The sequence below is a fragment of the Cavia porcellus genome, unplaced genomic scaffold (genome assembly GCF_034190915.1).
Source record: "Cavia porcellus strain 051 isolate PalLab524CR breed Dunkin Hartley unplaced genomic scaffold, mCavPor4.1 scaffold_18, whole genome shotgun sequence".
NCBI lineage: Eukaryota > Metazoa > Chordata > Mammalia > Rodentia > Caviidae > Cavia > Cavia porcellus.
In genome coordinates, this window is record NW_026947501.1 from 51,947,299 (window position 1) to 51,966,240 (window position 18,942).

Genomic DNA, 18,942 nt, shown 5'->3' on the forward strand with positions numbered 1-18,942 from the left:
CGAACTGCTAAAAGAAAAAAAGAAGAGTCCAGATTCCTGCCTGTTTTTGAAGGAATGCTTTCTTTCTAGGATCTGCAGGGTTGGAATCTAGTAGACATGAGAGGAAGGATAGGAGTGACCTGTGACCTGGAGGACCTACTGTGACCTGGTTGTATTCCACACTGGTGGTTTTGTGTGTGAATTCTGAATCCTGCTTTGTCTTTCCTGCTTGGTACGGGAAGTCAGTGGTATACACCATGAGGCTGCAGTCGGTCTGGCAGCTTTACTTCCCATGCTCCTTTGTGCATCCCAGGTCACTGCTTTCTCTGCCTAACCTTCTGCCTGTGGTTCTCAGAGGTGTGGTCTCTTGCTGCCATGGCCCCTCTGTCCATATACCCCGGGCTGTGGCAACCATCAAGCCAAAGTATATGCTCATGTTGGCAGGTGGGAAAAGCAAACAGATCAGTGAGTTCTGTGCTGGTTGCAGACAGCAGAACAGGGCTTTGAGCTGACTGCTATATTTAATGCCTGTGCTTCCAGACCCAGGCCCCTCTGAAAGTCCTCCATGCCTACCTGGCTTCTGACCATTGGTATGGGTTTACTTGTCCTTGCCAGCCTGAGCTTAAAGTTCTCAGTGGTGACTGTGTCTGGCCTGCATCCCCTCTGCAACTGTCTTCTGGCCTTCTGCCCTGTCCCTGTAGTAAGTGACATCAGGAGCCCTGAAACAGAGTTGTTCTGTAATTACCCTTAAATAATGAACTTCTTCCCAGAATGACTCCTGATTAAACCCTGTCAAATATCCTGGATGCTGCTCTGGATTTCTCTGACTCCAGTCTTCTCTGGAAAAGGAATTATTTTCCTTTTTCTTTTTCTTTTTTTTTTTTTTTTTTTGAGACAGGGTCTTGCTGTGCAGTTCAGGGTGGCCTCATTATGAGCCCACGCTAGCCTCTAACTTGTAGCAGTCCTCCTGCTTTAGCCTCCTGAGAGCTGAAATTGCAGCCATACACCACCACACTCAGCAAGAATTATTTTCAAAGTCAAGGCCCGCACTGTTTTCTCCAATTTCCAGTACTCATAGCCGGTGCTGCCAGCTGGCTATTATTTCTTGCTGGGGCCTCTGACCTCCAGGCTAACCTGGTTTCAGTGGAGACTGATCTCCCTTGTCTGGGGGAGCTTTCTAGACTGCTTCATTCTTTTCATTGCTTGTGCTTTGTTTCTCTAGCTTCTCTGTAGTTCTAATTTTCCTGTCAGCTCCCTCCTGATTCCTGGAGATCTATTTTTTTTCTCTTTGCCAAGTTGTTTTCCAGGTGCCCAAGTGTTTCGATGCCAGATTGTGAAAAGGCTGAATTTTGCTGCTGGTCTTTATTCTGCCATGTTTAATCCTTTTTGTTTTTTGGAGACAGAGTCTTTCTTTGTAGTGCAGGCTGTTTTGAGTCACTGTGTACCCCAGGCTGGCCTCAAACTCACGGTGAACCTCCTGCCTCAGCCTCCCAAGTACTGGGATTACAGGCATGCACCACCATCCTTGGCTACTATGTTTAATTCTTTAGCTTTTGTACTAAAAGTACAGAGACCATTTTGTTATTTATTAGTGCCCCCTGCCCTGGCCTGAGGTTTCTTGTCACCTTTTAAGACTTACTTTCTTGGTGCCAGGCATAATATAAATAATGAACAAAACTTTGATGGCATATCATTTTTTGATTCCAGAATGAATATGAGCAGTTAAATTATGCAAAACAGCTGAAAGAGAGATTGGAGGCTTTTACAAGGGATTTTCTTCCACACATGAAAGAGGAGGAAGAGGTAAGCACGATTTTTTTTCCCATTGTGATTTAAATTTATAAAATTTTTACAATGCCATTTTGCTTTGGAGTTTCGAAATAATGCATAGGATGGTAAGTCCAGTTAATGGAGAATAGACTTTAGCTCCTTTTGGTAAGTGAAAACAAATACCAGGGGGAAAATTAGTTATTAAAAAGGTTGTTGCCTTTAGTGAATGAATAATTTGGTCTCATTTACTCCAGAAATGTATATTTTCATGTGTAGTTTTCACTGTTATACATGAATAACCTTTTATATCCCCTAGTGTCTTTTCAGAATCTGTTGATGATTATATAAATTTAAAAATATATTTATGCTGAATTTAAAGACTTTAATAATTTATTTTTGAATAATGGAGTTTAGAAATCAAGTTGTAGTTTTAAGTTTATCAGTCTTCTGACAAATGTATATGTATTAGAATATCGTTGGGTGAGAACAACATTTCCTCTCTCTCTACTATGGGATGTGTATCATGGTAAGATACAAAGTATTTTATAAGAAAACAGTTAATTTTTTAGCTGTTATTGTAGTGATTCTCAACTGTGGTTTCACCTTATAATCAAATTGGTAAATTAAGAAAATATACAGATGCAGGGCTCTAATTCCAGCACTCAGGATTGCTGAGCCAGGAAGATCACACATTTGAACCTAGCGTGGAAAACTTAGTGATTTTATAAAACCCTGTCTCCCAGTAAAATGGAAACCCTGTCTCATAATGAAATAGAAAAAGGGCGGGGACTGTAGCTGTGTGAAGTTCCTGGATTCAAAACATAAACGTGCAGGTAAGCCCTTTGGGAGCCAGTTCAGACAGTGGGATGAATTGACAGGGTCGTCTTGAAGGCTCCCTAGCTCCCTGCGGTACAGCGCGTGCAGTCAGCATCGTAGTCACTGGGTTACTCCAGTCGTCCTCCTTTTTGGTTCTTTTTTTCTTTTTTGAGGTAGGTTCTTGTTATGTTGCCAACACTGGTCTTAAACCTGTGATTCTTCCACCTCAGACCCCAGGTAGCCTTTATTACACGTGTGCACCACTGCATCTGTCTTAGAGCAGTGGTTTTCAATCTGTGATGTGCTTTCCAGTTACCTATGAAACAGCAACAACAAAAACTTTGGTTCCACCTGTAAAACTTATAAATTGAAGGTTGGCACTGAGCATCTATTTTGCAGAAAAAATCTTCATGGATAATTCTCAGAGGAACCAGTGCACTAAAATACTGATTTGAGGGTGTATCTCCAAAGTTCAGAAACAGTAGTGGTCAATGTCCCAGTAGACATGTGACTTTTGTTTCCAGTGTACTGGGTATCATTCTCATTTGAGATAGGGGCCCTGTATTACAAATTTTGTAAAGGAAAATCTTGTCCTGATGCTGTAAAATTTTCAGGCTCTGATTTATTGGGGAAACGACTTAAAAAAGGACTTTGGGGGACCATATTCTTTGCTTCTTTGAATAAACTTAATAGTAATAATAGTAATAACTGAATTTGTGTCTTTGACATATTTGGTCATAATACTACACCTAAGATACTAACTGTTTTAATGTCTACAGAGTGTAGAATAAAATTAAGTAGCTTCCCTTGGAATGTCTTTTAATTTAGGTTTTTCAACCCATGTTAATGGAATATTTTACCTATGAAGAGCTTAAGGATATTAAGAAAAAAGTGATTGCACAACACTGCTCTCAGAAGGACACTGCAGAACTCCTTAGAGGTCTTAGCCTGTGGAATCAGGCTGAAGAACGACAGAAGTTTTTCAAATATTCTGTGGATGAAAAATCAGATACCGGTGAGAGAGTGTATTTAGAGAATAATTTATTAGCTCAGTACCATTGACAGTGTTAGAATTTGTAGATTTTATCTGAGGAATAATTTAAATCAGTTAAAAGCTGTTTGTTTGTACTTGTAAATGTAATTGGAGAACTGGGTATGTGGCACATTCCCCTAATTCCAGCACTCAGGAAGCAGAGGCAGAAGGATCTCTTTGAGTTTGAAGGCAGCCTGAACTACAAAGTGAGACTCTGTCTCAAACTAAATAAACAGAACATGTAACTGAAGATAGTAGGTTCTATTTTAAATGTAGTGTTTTAATAATTTAACATGTACTCGGGCCATATGCAGTGCAGTGTTTCTTGGATAAATTTGTGTGTGCACATTAATAATTGTTTTTTGGTCTAATCAGAATTGTTGAGAACTACCACGTACAGAACACCTTTGCAGTATCCTCAGACTTTCCGAGCTCCACTTACCATAGTGGCTGCTTTTATCTTTCTCTGTGTTTTTCATGACTTTTCAAAGCTGTAGTTCCTGACCTACTGTGGTCCAACTTACAATTTCTTGACGTTACAAGAAAGATGGTTCACATACCATAACTCTGATACTGAATTTCATCTTTCCCGGCCACCTGTGTGCGGTGTCGCGCTCCCACCCAGCCCTTTGGTCACAGGGAAGGAGGTGCAGTGGTGCTGCAGCACCATGGCGCTGAGCCGTGAGGAGTTTCACAGCCTCGGTGCACTCAGTGCATTTTCATCCTTGGATACCTTCTGCTGCTGATGGGTTTACTGGGACGTAACCCTGGTGTACGTCAGGGAACACCGCAGTTTACGTCCATCTTTCCCTACTTGCCATTCTTAGTTTATACCTGGTGATACTCAGGGCACTGTAGGAGAGGGGGTGTTTTTTTATGTGTAGTTAATTTGCAAATACAAGTAAGAAATGCAGATAATGTGTGCTTGCCTTTTTTTCTTAATGGGTTACTTCTTCCTTAGTTTTTCTATTTGTCTTCAATAGCCTTTCTCTTTAAAACACTCTTCAATAAACAATTGGCATCCTTAGGCTAATAAAAATCTTCTGCTTTTTCTAGATGGGCAGTAGCAGTGTCATTGCTGTTCAAATAGTCTACAACTTTTTTTAAACTGATCTTTTCTCATTTTACTTAGCAAAGTAGCTGAGATTCATGTTGAAACAAAAATGATTGTATAAGTTAGGCTATGATTAAACCCATAAAACTTGTATGTAAGCTTTACTGTGTAAGGCAGCTTGTGCCTTAGCTACCAAGCTTAAGACCTGTTGCATCTGGTTTAATTGTAGTTATAACTTGAGATTTAAAAGCATCACACTTATTATATTTAATTTTCCCAGTCCTTCAAAGCAAATTGTCTTGCGTTGTGTCTTAAGATATTTTACATTTAAAAAGTGTTGCAGATTTGGTCATAGCATTTCTATATTTAAGTTGCTTTGTAAAGATAACTCAGATATATGTAATGTATGAATGGAAAATGGGTATGTCATTCAAAATGCCTTGCAGATCTCGTAATCTGGCTGACTCTGCTACTGTTGATTTAAAGCTGTGTAACCTGTTTGGTTCCTTTTTCAAATGATGCTACTTATACTATAAAGTGAGTATTGTTTTTTCTGTGATGTCTTTGTAAGAGGAAGTCAATTCTGTGTTCATTTTGTAGCTCTCACTGAAGAAGTGTGATCTGGGCTGTGATAGTTTAACTACGAGTTCTTGACAAGCTCAGTATCTGCATGTTACCTCTATTAGGTGTTACTTCCTTTTCACATCCTGTAAGCAGAAAGGAATTAACTTCAGGCACTGTGCTTTGCTTATAAAGCATAATTTTAATTTCTTACTACATTTGCTCTTACAGCCTTTCCTGCTAAAGTTTTTTTTTTTTTTTATAAATTTCAGAAGCAGAAGTGGCAGAGCACTCAACAGGTATAACCCATCTTCCACCTGAGGTAATGCTGTCGATTTTCAGTTACCTTAATCCTCAAGAATTATGCCGGTGCAGTCAAGTCAGCACCAAATGGTCTCAGCTGGCAAAAACTGGATCCCTTTGGAAACATCTTTACCCTGTGCATTGGGCCAGAGGTAGGTAAATGGGATTTTTAATTTGTTTTAAAAATATGTCAGTACATTTTTCTAGATGAATACTCATAGTCATTTAGAAGGGTAGGAAGAGAAATTCTTGAGATCATTGCCAAAAAATGCATTTCATACTTAAAAGATATGTTCTTGGTATATATTTCAGAAAAGATAGCAGTGCTGAAGTAGCCATGTGAATTATATGATGTCTACCATTGTCTTCAAAATAGTAAGAAAAAAACAATTGGAAAAGGGAATTTAAAAAATTGGAAAGACTGATAATTATTGAAGTAGCTGTTGAATGCATGGGAATTCGTTATAACAATTCTTTCAGCATTTGACTGGAGTTTTTCATAGTAAAAGGTTAAAAGTAAATGTCACAGATTTTCATAACTGTCTACATAATTAGTTTGGGTATTCTAAAAGTACAGAATAAATTCTATGAAGTTGTGTGTGTGTGTGTGCGCGCGTCTGCACACGCGCGTGGTTGGTAGTTCTCATTCTCTAAATCATAGTCTCATACCCATTTCATTGTGGTAAGTTACTTTCACATGTGAACAGTTAAAAATTTTTTTCTTGAGGATATAATGCAGTCATGGGTTAAATGCAAGTAATATGATCCACGTTTTTCTGTCACTGAAGTAACACTTCTATGTGAGTATTAACTCAGAATTCATATGAACTTTTAAAATAACTTTCTCTTACATGTGGCTGTGTGACTTTTAACATGCAAATATGAATGTCACATCATTTTCTCTGACTAAATTTAAGTCTTGAAACAGTTTGTTACAGTAATATGTAGGACTTTTTTTGTGTCTCTTGGTTTGTTTGTTTTTGAGGTAGGGGCTTGTGGTGTTACCCAGGCTGGTCTGTAACCTGTTACCCACCTTCTTCAGTGTCCTGCATAGCTGGAACCACAGGAACATGGCATCTCAGCTTGTAGTGTTTTAAAAATAAGTGGTAGATACTAGTTTTATTTATTCATTTTTCTGTTTGTTTATTTGATACTGGGAGTCAAACTCCAACCTTGTGCTTGCCAGGCAGGTGCTGTGCTTTTGAGCTACATCCCCAAACCTATTTAATGTTTCTTGAGTAAAGCTATTTGGAATATTGCAATTGACTTGTATAATTCAAATGAATAGAATTATCTTTATGTGAATTAATTTTTAATAGGATGATGGAATATTGAGTAAAAAGGCAAATATGGATGTATGAAATACTTTTACTAAGGTTTCTTTCTTATCAAATGTGATTTCCTCTGCTAACTTTTATGAAGTCACCTGAATTTTAAATATGGGGTTTTTTTTGTTTCTAATATATGTAAACAAAGAATCCCAGTAATATGTTTATTTATGGCATTTGTATTGAGTGGCTTTACCTTCTTCCAATGTATACTTAAATATCTGGAAGACAGTTCTGCTTTTTCTGTGTTTGGATATTATACTGGAGTCTAGCAACCTGGGTTAGAGGTCAAGATTGTGCCAATCATACTATAGCCTCTAGGTCACCCACCACAGAATGGAAAATGTCAGTGTTCTGTAGGTTGAGAAACTCTGACTTAGATGTAATGTTAAAAATTTAGTAAATTCTGTATTGCCTCACTTCATGATGATATAATTAAGTTGCAGTATAATCTCCAGGGTCTAAAAATGTATGCTTTTGCTTTACCTTAATTTTTCCTTTTTGAGTCCACCCACATTTTTCTGACTTGTGCTTGTCATCGTAATAAGGCTATTGCTGAAGCCACTGTGAAGCCACAGTAGGGGAAAAAGGTTAGGCTGCTTCAATGACTTTTAAAAATTGCCTGTAAGACTATTGATAATTATTTTCCTTGGAAATGGAATTATAACCATTGAGCTTGTTTGTATAAAAGGTGAACTTGAAAAACCTTGTACATAGAGAGTAGATACATAGCAGGCATATAGCAGACTATAAGTTTTTGTAATTATTTTCCATAGTTTTGAAGAGTAAGGTTTACTTTGGGAAAATGTCAGTTGTTGTATGGTTGGTTAATAATTTTATCTGAAGTCACACCGTCAGTTCTTTTCAGTGCATTTGAAATTGAATGCTTTACTTATTTAAGTGTAGTTTTTAAGTGATTCTAAAAATAGCTGTTTCATTGTCTGGGGCTAGTACATCTTTTGTGTATAGAGATTTTTATTGTAAATAGGTATCTTTGTTTGGTAAAAATAGATTTCTTATCTTACTTTGTAACTCTCACTTGTTTGTTCACCGAGTAGGGGACTGGTACAGTGGTCCTGCTGCTAACCTTGATACTGAGCCCGATGAAGAATGGGTGAGAAGCAGGCGAGATGAGAGTCGTGCTTTTCAGGAGTGGGATGAAGATGCTGATATAGACGAATCTGGTGAGCTGGGCTTGGCGTTAAAGTTAGTACATGTTGTTTTAGTGGCTGACATTTTAGTGCTTATTGCTAACATTCCTGTGTTTGGTGTTTTTGGAAGAAATTTGTTTTTAAGCCTACTACTTTTTAAAATTTGAAGGAATAATAAGTAAACAAAATTTATTCTAATTGAAGTGGTTTAAATGTGCATTGTATTGCTTCCTGTGTGTCTTTATATTAAAATTTAAAAATGATACCCAGTTCCCCTATGAGAATAAAGTGTATTTATTACAGAACTTCATCACTTACATTGTGCTTTTTAGAGGCAGTTAATGAATCAATTCCTCAGCCTTACTGAGTTGTCTGTGTCCCGAGGAAGGAGATGAGGTGTTGAGTGCTTATTCATCTGTAAGGTTGTAACACTTGCCTCTGGAGGGAGTTGTCCTTGAAGATTCTGGTTGAGGTGTAGCTCAACAGCAGAGCACCTGCCTACTGTGTGGAAGGCTCTGGGTTTAAGTCTCAGCCCTGCAACCCCTCCAGATGTTTTCATACATGAAACTTTTATAATTGGCTATTCTCTCCCTAACCTTGCTTATCAATGGCTGTATTTATCTAGAAAAACGTATTGACATTTTTTTTAAACACTGAGAATTTCATTTACCTATCTGTGGCCCAGTGTATAAGGTACAGATTTTCTTATTTTGAGACATGGTTTTGCCAAGTTCTCAGGCTGGGCTTCAACTTGGCAATCCTCTCACTCCGTCTCCCCAGTGCTAGGATTTCAAGCATGCATGAGCTTGACTGGCTGCAAACTAGCATGTTTAAGCAGTATCCAATGACACTCTGAGATAGGAAGTCATAAGATACACTTTCATAGCGTAGCCATTCATTATGTACTTGGAAAGTTCAAGAGTTTATCAGAATGTTTTCCTATCCAATTAGAACTCAGAGGTGGAGGAGAATTTAGAATACATAATTCTCAATTCAAGGTATGTAATGAAAAATGCTGTAGTAGAAGTGCGTATGGATGCTGTTCTTGGATGTAGAGGAGGAAGACAGAAGTTCTGTTTTAGATACCATTCTAGAAAAAAACTACTGAGAGATAATGAAGTAGAAAAATAACAGTTTTCTACCTGCTAAAACAAACTGTAGGGGATTCTGGGTTAGAATGGTGTATTTTACTTACAGCTGCTCCAGTGGGAGCTAAATGTGGAAAGTGAGAACTGCCGTGTCTGGTTTTGGAAGGTGCTTTGTGAGGGGAGTTGCATCCGCTCAGACCTGCTGCTGTGCATCCTGGGTGGGGGGGTGGGGGGGACTCTGTCCAAGTGTGAGGGACTCGGTAATGAGCAGAAGGGGAGAAAGTGCACTGGCCTTGTAGAGCTGAAAACATGGAGATGGGAGGCGGAGAAGTGTTGTGGAGAAAAAGAAGGGAAATGTGCCAGAAAGAAAGGGAAGAAGTTGCCATCTTTAAAAGAGTGATTTAGTTTCCCCTAGATTTGAGTGAAAACTCAAAGGAGGTGAAGTCTTGCTTGTCACCTTAGGGAAGAATTGATGTCTCATCTCTTGAAAATTAACCCCAGAATCTATGATATAGAGGATGAATCGAGGCTTTTGTGTGTTTGTCTGAATACTTGAGAGAAGAGCCAGGTGTGGTGGTGCACACCTGTCATCCTAGTGGATGGGAGGCTGAGACAGGAGGATTGCTGGCAAGTTTGAGGGTAGCCTGAGCTACAAAGTGAGCTCAAGACCAGCCTACACTACCTAGTGACACCCCACCTCAAAAAACCAAACCCAAACAAAGAAAGCTATGAAGATTGGAGTTAAGGTTTGTATGCTTAGCACCTGTGAGTACGGGGTTTAGTTGCCTTCCTTACCTTACCTTCCCAAAGGAAAAACAGATTGAGTCATTTGGAAGACAGTGTTCTCCATCTCATTTGTGGGTGAGCTCCAGGCTCCCCTGTGGACCTGCCTTCTGCTCAGCACTGTGTGCAGCTTGGGTGTCTTTACTCCTCAGGCGGAGGTGACCGACCACTCACCACGTTTTTGTGTTTCGTAGAGATTTTACAGTAAGCAGTGCACATGTACATAAGGAGGGCTACAGAAAGTAAAGGATTGGAAATGAAGTCGTAGTAGAGTAAACAGGGCTCATTGAGAGAATTTTTATTTCTTTGTGTTTTACATATGTGTCTGGTGAAGGAGAAGTTTAAGATAATAGATACAAATATGAAGCAATTAGTTACAAATCATTTTCTTCATTTATAATCCTTTTGTCCACTGTTTTACTTTATTTTTTTCACTTTTATTTTAAATTAGTCTTCCTTGACTTTAAACTTTTCTGTTTAGAGAGATTCAAGTTAGGCCTTTACATAATTAGGACAATAACAATAGAATCTTGAGAAAATATTTAAAATTATTAGTTCCTTTTTAATGTAGTATCTTTTAAAATATAAAACTGGCATTTTAAAATAAATTTTTTTGTGTGGTGGTGGTTATATTAGTGCAACCTGTTGTAAACATGCAAGTTGAATACATCCCTGTCCTTTTAAAAATTGTTTTACTTTGAGAAAGTGTCAATGAGAAGGGGGCCAAGCTGGGCTCGGGATTTCAGTTCCTCTGCTCTGTCCTCCCTGGGATTACGGGGGTGGGCCATGCTCATTTTTAACTTCTTAATGATTTTAAGATACCTTCCTTTGCTTGATTCATTATGTTCAGGCCGAGTGTCATTTCATATATGTTCAGATTTGTGTCCTTATTTCAGTAGAATAACTGATTATACATTTAACCATGTGTCTTTTCTTTTGATATATATTCTATTTTCCCTTGAAGAGCATTGCTATCTTTAAGTATGCAGAGTTCTTTTAAAAATTTACTTTATTGCCTGAAATTGGAGTTGCTTGAGAAGGGAGTTTAGAGACAGCACAAAATATTTCATAGTTAAACAGCTGGCTAGTCTTTAAGTACTGTAATTGTAATTAGTGTGTTGAAATCTTAGATTTTTGAATTCATCTTTACAGAAGAGTCTGCAGAGGAGTCGACTGCTATCAGCATTGCGCAAATGGAAAAACGCTTACTCCATGGCTTAATTCATAATGTTCTGCCGTATGTCGGTACTTCTGTAAAAACTTTAGTGTTGGCATACAGCTCTGCAGTTTCCAGCAAAATGGTATGTACATGTTAGCAATAGCTTGGAAACTAAGACAAATAGTAGTGATACAGCTTTGGTTTATTACTGAGCTTAATTACGGGAATAATATGGTGAGTGCCTTCTGAATAGATGTACACTACTGAGTCTCGTATTGTTTTAGTTCTTAGAAAAATCTTTTTTGCGTGAGTATCATTGCTTACATGTTATGGATGAGATAACCAGACTGGGAAAGGTTAAATACTGTACTCAGATGTTGGTAAGATGGTCAAGTGAAATAAAATCACTGTTTTTGGTTTTTGCAGTACTGGTAATTGAACCCAAGCAAGACCTGAGAGCTGCGCTACATCTCCAGCTGTTATAAAAAAAATTTGCCTTCAAATTTTGAGGCAGGGTCTTGCTGAATCATTATATAAGACCGTGCTCAAATTTATGATCTTGTCTCAGCCTCCCAGAGTGCTAGGATTCAGTCCTGAACCACCTTAATGATGTCTGTGAAAGTGCATCTTATGAATTCCTACTTCAGTGTATATTGAAGACTTCTAAAACACATTAGTTTGCAGCCAGTCAAGCTTATGTATGTTTGAAATCCTAGCATTGGGGAGACGGGGGTAAGAGGTTTGCAAGTTCAAGCCCAGCCCGGGCTCAAAATTAGAAAAATTAAAATGGCTCTGGGTTCAGTCCCCAATACTGGGAAAGAAATTCCTAAGTGGTACCTCACAACATTAACATAGGTTCTCAGGGATTTGAGCCTAGAATATGTATTTGCAATGTGCTATTCAGGTGACTTTTTTTTTTTTTTTAAACATGCACTTGAGTTTGAGGACCACTGGATTATACTTACTAGTGAGTGCCTATTGCTTCTCTGACTAAAGATGTGCTGATCTTTATGGCAGCTCTTTCTCCCTTAGGTTAGGCAGATTTTAGAGCTTTGCCCTAACTTGGAGCATCTGGATCTTACTCAGACTGACATTTCCGATTCTGCATTTGACAGGTTAGTTATTTTAAAATATTTAAACTATAATGGATTATTAGTGGAATTATTTTCTCGTTCATTTACATCATGACAGTTTAATCATGCTGTTATTTTTTACTGCTCATCTTGTTTGGCTATAATTTGATAGCGTCCATTTCTTTTTCTGCTATCCACTACTCCCAGCTGATCCAAAATTTCTATCATTTTGCCATATCTGTAACCAGGTACTGACTGTATTAGGCCTTTGAGCTTTGCTTTACAACCGTGGATTTGTGCTGCATGTGTGTAAGGTTTCATTTGGCCTTACGCCCTTTGGCACAGCTTCCTTTGTATTTTTAGAGTACCACTCATTCCAGCTGTACTTTCTGTACACATCTACTTTCTGTAGATTATGTTTTGTTGTATACTACCAATTTCCCCTTTATTCCGGTGTGCCCCCTCCCATGCTAGTATATTATTTCAGAGAGAAAGATCTTTCTCCTGTCTAAGGCCAGTTACCTAATTTCTGGATAGTGTTTCTTACGTACTTTCCTCCATTAAGCCTTAGATATTGTCCTTCTCTTATACATGTATAATATTTTTGCCCTGCCAATTACGTTCAGGATAATAAACAAGTTTTATACTTACCCTTCTGCCATCCTATCTGTTATGTTAGCAGTACTGTTAATTTCTAATGAATGTCACTTTGTTTTTATATGCTTAACACCAAAAGTATTACCTTGTAACGGTAAATATTTAGCAGATACTTGCATGATAATATTAGATGTAAAATCTGTTTTTCTAACATCCAACTATACAAATGTAGTCAGATAATTTTGAAGAATTTAACAACATATACTAGTAGTCTTGTTATCTCTTAATTGTAGTTGGTCTTGGCTTGGTTGCTGCCAAAGTCTTCGGCATCTGGATCTGTCGGGATGTGAGAAGATCACAGATGTGGCTCTAGAGAAGATTTCTAGAGCTCTTGGGATTCTAGCATCTCATCAGAATGATTTCCTGAAAACTACTCCAAGCAGAATTACTGCAGCTAAATGGAAAGACAAAGACATTACTATGCAGTCTACCAGGCAGTATTCCTGTTTGCGTGATTTAACTCAAAAAGGCATTGCAGAAGAAATAGACAGTGAGCACACCTGGACTAAGCCTGTTTCTTCTGAAGGTTTTACTTCTCCGTATGTGTGGATGTTAGATGCTGAAGATTTGGCTGATATTGAAGATGCAGTGGAATGGAGACACAGAAACGTTGAAAGTCTCTGTGTAATGGAAACAGCATCCAACTTCAGTTGCTCCTCGTCTGGTTGTTACAGTAAGGATATTGTTGGACTAAGGACTAGTGTCTGCTGGCAGCCACATTGCGCTTCTCCGGCCTTTGCTTATTGTGGCCATTCATTCTGTTGCACAGGAACAGCTCTAAGAACTATGTCAGCACTCCCAGAGTCTTCTGCAATTTGTAGGAAAGCGTTAAGGACTACACTGCCTAGGAGGAAAGACTTACTTGAGTTTGGGAGTGAAAAATCTGATCAAGAGACTGGACGTGTACTTTTGTTTCTCAGTCTGTCTGGCTGTTACCAGATTACAGACCACGGTCTCAGGTGAGTAACCAAAGGAGTAGGAAATGGTCACACTTTCATTTTCATGTCAAATAGGAAAGCTTGATGTAAATTATCCCTTGCAGTGTATTTATTTAAACAAGAAAGTTGACAAAAGGGGTTTAAAACCACACTGAGATTTCACCTCACTCCAGGAAGAATGGCTAAGATCAACAAAACCAACAACAAATGCTGGAGAGGCTGTGGGGAAAAAGGAACTCTTCTGGACTGTTGGTGGGAATGTAGATGGGTGCAACCATTTTGGAGGCCAGTCTGGAGATTTCTCTAAAAGCTGGGATTGGAAGTCCCATTTGTTCCAGCTATTCCACGTCTAGGCGTATTCCCAGAAGAACTGAAAGCATCATACCACAGAGATGTATGTGCACCCATGTTTATAGCAGCACAATTTGTAAAAGCCAGATTTTGGAAACAACCTAAGTGTCCATCAACTGAGGAATGAATAAAAAACTTGTGGTATTTTTATGCAATGGAGTACTACTCAGCTATAAAGAAGGATCACATTGAGATATTTATAAAGAATTGGGCGCAGCTTGAGACCATACTCATAAGTGAAATAATGAAACTCACATGTATGAATACCGAATAGTTTCCCTAGGGTAAGAAATGGTAAGAATACATAAAAGTATGTGGTAATCATGATTCCCCACTATATTGCTTTGAAATCTTATAATGTTTTCATTCATTAGTTGGAATGTATTTATTATGGGTTGTTTGATTTTATTGTCTGTGATAGTATGACCAGCTATTTTGAAGAAAACAAGACATTATAATAGCTAGTGCTGATTTAATATGATATCATTTTGAAGTCCTACCAACCTTTTGTTGTTCTGTCTCCATCAGTTTTACCATGTTGTATCTTATTGGGTTTTTTTTTTAATTTTTCTGGTACCGGGGATTGAACTCATGACCGTGCACTTGCAAGGCAGGTGCTTATGCCGCTGAGCTAAATCCCCAGCACTGGATTTTATTATATGTGGTAGTATAAACAAAATTTTTATGGACAAGGAGATAATTTAGTAACCTTTGTTTGTTTTCTGTTAGTTGGGTCTGAGTATCCTATAATACCTTCATTCCCTTGAATGGTTTTACACCGTCTTATGTTTGATACTATAGTGCATGACAGTATACTCAAATATTTCAAGGAAAGAGACACTGTGGTAGCTACTGTTATGTCGGGTTGTCTTGTGGTGAAACACTACGTTGTGTTCTGTTCTGACCTATTTTGTTATGTCCTCTTTTATTTTAATCTGTTTTTTAAAATAAAAAAAAGGACCAGACTCTCTGCTTCCTCTCCCAGCCCCTCTAATGTGCCCCACTGCCTCGTTCTCGTATCCGCTCCCCTCTCTGCCTCAGCAGCTCCTGGCCTGCCCTCTTTCCCACTGTCCTGTCCTCCTGTGCCCTCATATAAACAGAATCACACAGGGCACACACGTGTGGTCTGGTTTCCTCCCCTGTCGGGATGATTTGAGTTTCATCCACATCGGTGCAGAGGCATCAGCAGCTGATACTTTCCGTTGCTCAGCTGTGTTCCAGGGCGTAGGTGCCCCTCAGGTAATTTACCTGCTCTCTGCTGAAGGACATTTGTGTTGGTAAGCGTGGCTTTTACTTGTTGTATGATATTGTACCCTACAGACAGCCCAAGCCTTAGCAAGCACAGCTAAGCAGTTCCAGTCAGTGTGTAAATGTAACTGGACATTTGGATTGCCCCTACTATAAGTAGCCTCTCAGTAAATCTCTTTCTATGTAAATGTTTACATATCTGATATATGTATATTATAGGATACGTAGATCTCAAGTATCTACAAGCCTACATCCTGCACTCATGGAGATTTAGAAAAATTCTGAAAATAAAAATACTGTTCTAATAGAATTTTCTAAATATTTGTTTTATAAGATTATGCAACCATCAGGGGTCATGAAACTTGGTGCCCTTGTTAAAATAAAGGAATCAAAAATTGCTTTATTTTCAAGGCAGCAGATTTAACCTGCTAAAAGGGATGGGATTAGTTTCTTGTTTCTGGAGTCCTGAGCATGAACCTCACTGAAAAACGACATTTCCTCAGGAAGAAACATCTTCAGAGAAGAGAACCAAGTGGCAGGACCTGATGCAGAATGAAAGAAGACCCAGGGCAGGTAGGCGTGGCCACAGCTGTTCAAACAGCAGAGAGGAGCTTCTCCTCACTCTGGAAAACCCCAGGCCACAGCCACTGACAGAAGCAGGACCAGGGTGGTGCTCTGTTCAGGAACTTGAAATGCGGCTCCCCCTCCAGTCAGTGCTGCTGACCTGAAAATTAACAGTGAAACAAAAGACATCAGTCCTGCTTGCCTTGAGACCCCTGCTTTCCACAATACACATGCACCTTCCAGAAAATGTTAACTAGGGCAGACAGGTATAAAGGGAAAACTAGGTCTCTCAGGATCTGCATTCCTCCTTCCCAGAGAGAATCACCACTGGTAATTTGGGTTGTTCTTCCAGGAAGCAGACAGACAGACACAGCCAGCCACCCTATCTCTGTCTCTCTGTCTTGCTGTGTCTGTCTTTCTGTCTCTCTCTGTCTGTCTCTGTCTCTCTGTCTCTCTGTCTCTGTCTCTCTGTCTGTCTGTCTCTCTTTCTTTCTCTCTCTCTCTCTCTCTCTCTCTTTCTCTTTCTCTTTCTCTTTCTCTCCCTTTCTTTCTCAGCACGGGGAATCTGCAGTTTGCTTCCTTCACCTAGCCCACTTCTTGGATGGTCAAAAGTCAATGCTGTTCATACCAAAGTCAATCCTGTTCATAGCAGCTGACCTCTGGATTTTTGAAAACAGAAATTATGAATTCTGTAAAATCAATTAAAACATGAATTTTAGAAATCCTGAAACTACCTAGTGTTGGATGGAAAATAAATCTGATGGCACCAGAAGAGTGGCCTTAAGAAATTTCCTATTTGAACATTGCTGGCCCCTTTGCCGGCAGAAAGAACCTTGCCTTCCAATTTGTGTTAGGGCTCCCCCTTCTGGAAATTTTCTATAATTACACTTCTGGTTCAGTTTCTCACAGTCCAGATTCACTAGTTCTGCTTTCAAATGATTAGTGTAAGGATAACTTGCCAGGCTTGGGGGTACTGCCCACAATCCCAGCGCTCAGGATACTGAGGCAGAAAGATGGTGATGAGCCCGAGGCCAGCATGAATTACACAGAGAGAGCGTCTAAAAAGAAAATAGAAGAGAAAAGAACACAGAAAGAAATACAGTAACCATGAGAGTGCCCTGTGATCTCTTTTCTTCCCTCCGAGAAGTAACGACTGTTAGTGGCTTGGAGTTCGCGTTCTCAGACCTGCTTCTATCATGTACGCCCACTACCACCGACAGGTGGAAGGGCACAGCTTAGGTTTCCTTTGCTTCCCATGTCCCTGTTCATGCTCTGTGTTTCGCTTCGTCAAATTTTATCTTCATAAGCTCTGCTTGCTGACATGGGTTATACTTGAGGCAGTTTGATACACCATTTGTAGTTATTCTGGTTTTAATAATTAATTCTTTTTTTTTTTTAATTTTTATTTTTTTTTATTTAAGAGGAAAAAGAGAAAAACACAAAACAAAACAAAGCAGTGTAAGGTTACATATAATACAGAACTACAAAAAAAAGCATAACAAACAGTAAGAAATCACCTGTTAATAGATTACATATTATCATCTTGGAAATAGTTGCTCAAATCACAGTATCAAAGAATACAAAGTAGACATTCAAACAGAGAGACTACAAACAGCTGTGTTCAATGATCCAAAAACATTAATATAGTCAGCTATTCAACATCCCTATACACACTTGCTGTTATATCCGTTAGAGCTCTTTTTTCCCCTTCCTCTCTTTTTACAACAAAATTTACACATTTTAGATTTTATTACTCCTTAGTTCTTATTACTTTTTTGGGGGGGGAGAATAAAGTCAAATATGGCAGAACAAAGCTGTCAGTGAAAACCAAGGATAGACTTAGCACATGATGTAGAACAGAGTATACGGTTATTAACAATAGTTATCAACGTTGTCTCTTGTTTCCTTAAAAAGATTTGTCTATCTCATTAGATATTATAAAGTTGGACAAAACAGTAGAGAACAAGACCAATAAAACTTAGACATTGTAAACATTACAGGACTTCCAAAGGAGACAATAGTCAAACCAGAATGGGCATCTTAGTGAATCTTACTGCCTTCAAAGTAGTTGCCTATACCCTCGGACCTGATACTATCCCACAGAATGGAACAGAGTCTAATCAGTCAAAACAAGATCGTGGGAGCATTACAGGACTTCAAAACAAGTTAGTAGGAAATCGAAAAGAGTTACTATTATATATCCTAATTTTTTAAATTTTTCCCTTAATTAAAATAAACATAAGAAATAACTAAATAATTTTTTTAAAGAATAATAGTTACCATAGTGTCTGTCTTTTTCCTTGAGATATTTGGATAAAACTTCATATACTATAGCTTCAAATATTTCCATATCAAGAAGCCCGGAATAAAGCCTTTCTAATTAATAAGTGAAAATTTTATAAGGCTTCAAGGCCACATAATGGGGAATCATGATTGCCACATATTTTCATATATTTGAATCATTACTTACATTAGGGAAACTATTCGGTATTCATACATGCGAGATTGATTTATTTCACTTATGAGTATGGTCTCAAGCTGCGCCCATTTATTGATAAATATCTCAATGTGATCCTTCTTTATAGCTGAATAATATTCCATTGTATAGAAATACCACAACTTTTTTATCCATTCCTCAGTTGATGGACACTTGGGTTGTTTCCAAGATCTGGCGATTACAAATTGTGCTGCTATAAACATAGGTGCACATAAATCACTGTGGTATGATGCTTTCAGTTCTTCTGGGAATATGCCTAGAAGTGGAATAGCTGGAATAAATGGGATTTCCAATCCCAACTTTTTGAGAAACCTCCAGACAGACCTCCACAAAGGCTGTACCAGTCTACACTCCCACCAACAGTGCAGGAGAGTTCCTTTTTCCCCACAGCCTCTCCAGCATTTGTTGTTGTTGGTTTTCTTGATCCTGGCCATTCTTTCAGGAGTGAGATGGAATCTCAGTGTGGTTTTAATTTGCATTTCTCTGATGACCAATGATGATGAGCATGTTTTCATATATTTATTTGCCATTTGCATTTCTTCATCTGAGAATTGCGTATTCATCTCAGATGCCCATTTTTGGATTGGAT

The 18,942-nt window shown here is 38.6% G+C and overlaps 2 protein-coding genes across 16 annotated transcripts in view; one reads left to right on the plus strand and one right to left on the minus strand.

Annotated features, from left to right (window-relative positions):
- LOC100735196 (F-box/LRR-repeat protein 5-like) overlaps nt 1-18,942 on the plus strand; it is a 51,082-nt gene that overhangs the window by 22,657 nt on the left and 9,483 nt on the right. For 11 of the 13 annotated variants that reach the window (XR_010040782.1, XR_010040783.1, XM_063229881.1 and 8 more), the window contains 7 exons: nt 1,687-1,782; nt 3,394-3,580; nt 5,486-5,668; nt 7,903-8,028; nt 11,019-11,167; nt 12,058-12,140; nt 12,989-13,714. Coding sequence is in view for 11 of the 13 variants with exons in the window: in XM_063229881.1 (XP_063085951.1) it covers nt 1,687-1,782; nt 3,394-3,580; nt 5,486-5,668; nt 7,903-8,028; nt 11,019-11,167; nt 12,058-12,140; nt 12,989-13,714 (1,550 nt within the window). In the remaining 2 variants the exon portion in view is untranslated. Of the gene's footprint in view, nt 1-1,686; nt 1,783-3,393; nt 3,581-5,485; nt 5,669-7,902; nt 8,029-11,018; nt 11,168-12,057; nt 12,141-12,988; nt 13,715-15,795; nt 16,629-18,942 lie in introns of those variants that run through there. The other 2 variants (XM_063229874.1, XM_063229875.1) reach the window with 2 other exon arrangements.
- Nucleotides 15,664-18,942, minus strand: part of LOC100735470 (ADP-ribosyl cyclase/cyclic ADP-ribose hydrolase 2-like) — a 31,078-nt gene continuing 27,799 nt past the window's right edge. For 2 of the 3 annotated variants that reach the window (XR_010040784.1, XM_063229883.1), the window contains one exon: nt 15,664-16,016. Coding sequence is in view for 2 of the 3 variants with exons in the window: in XM_063229883.1 (XP_063085953.1) it covers nt 15,911-16,016 (106 nt within the window). In the remaining variant the exon portion in view is untranslated. Of the gene's footprint in view, nt 16,915-18,942 lie in introns of all 3 variants that reach the window. The other variant, XM_063229882.1, reaches the window with a different exon arrangement.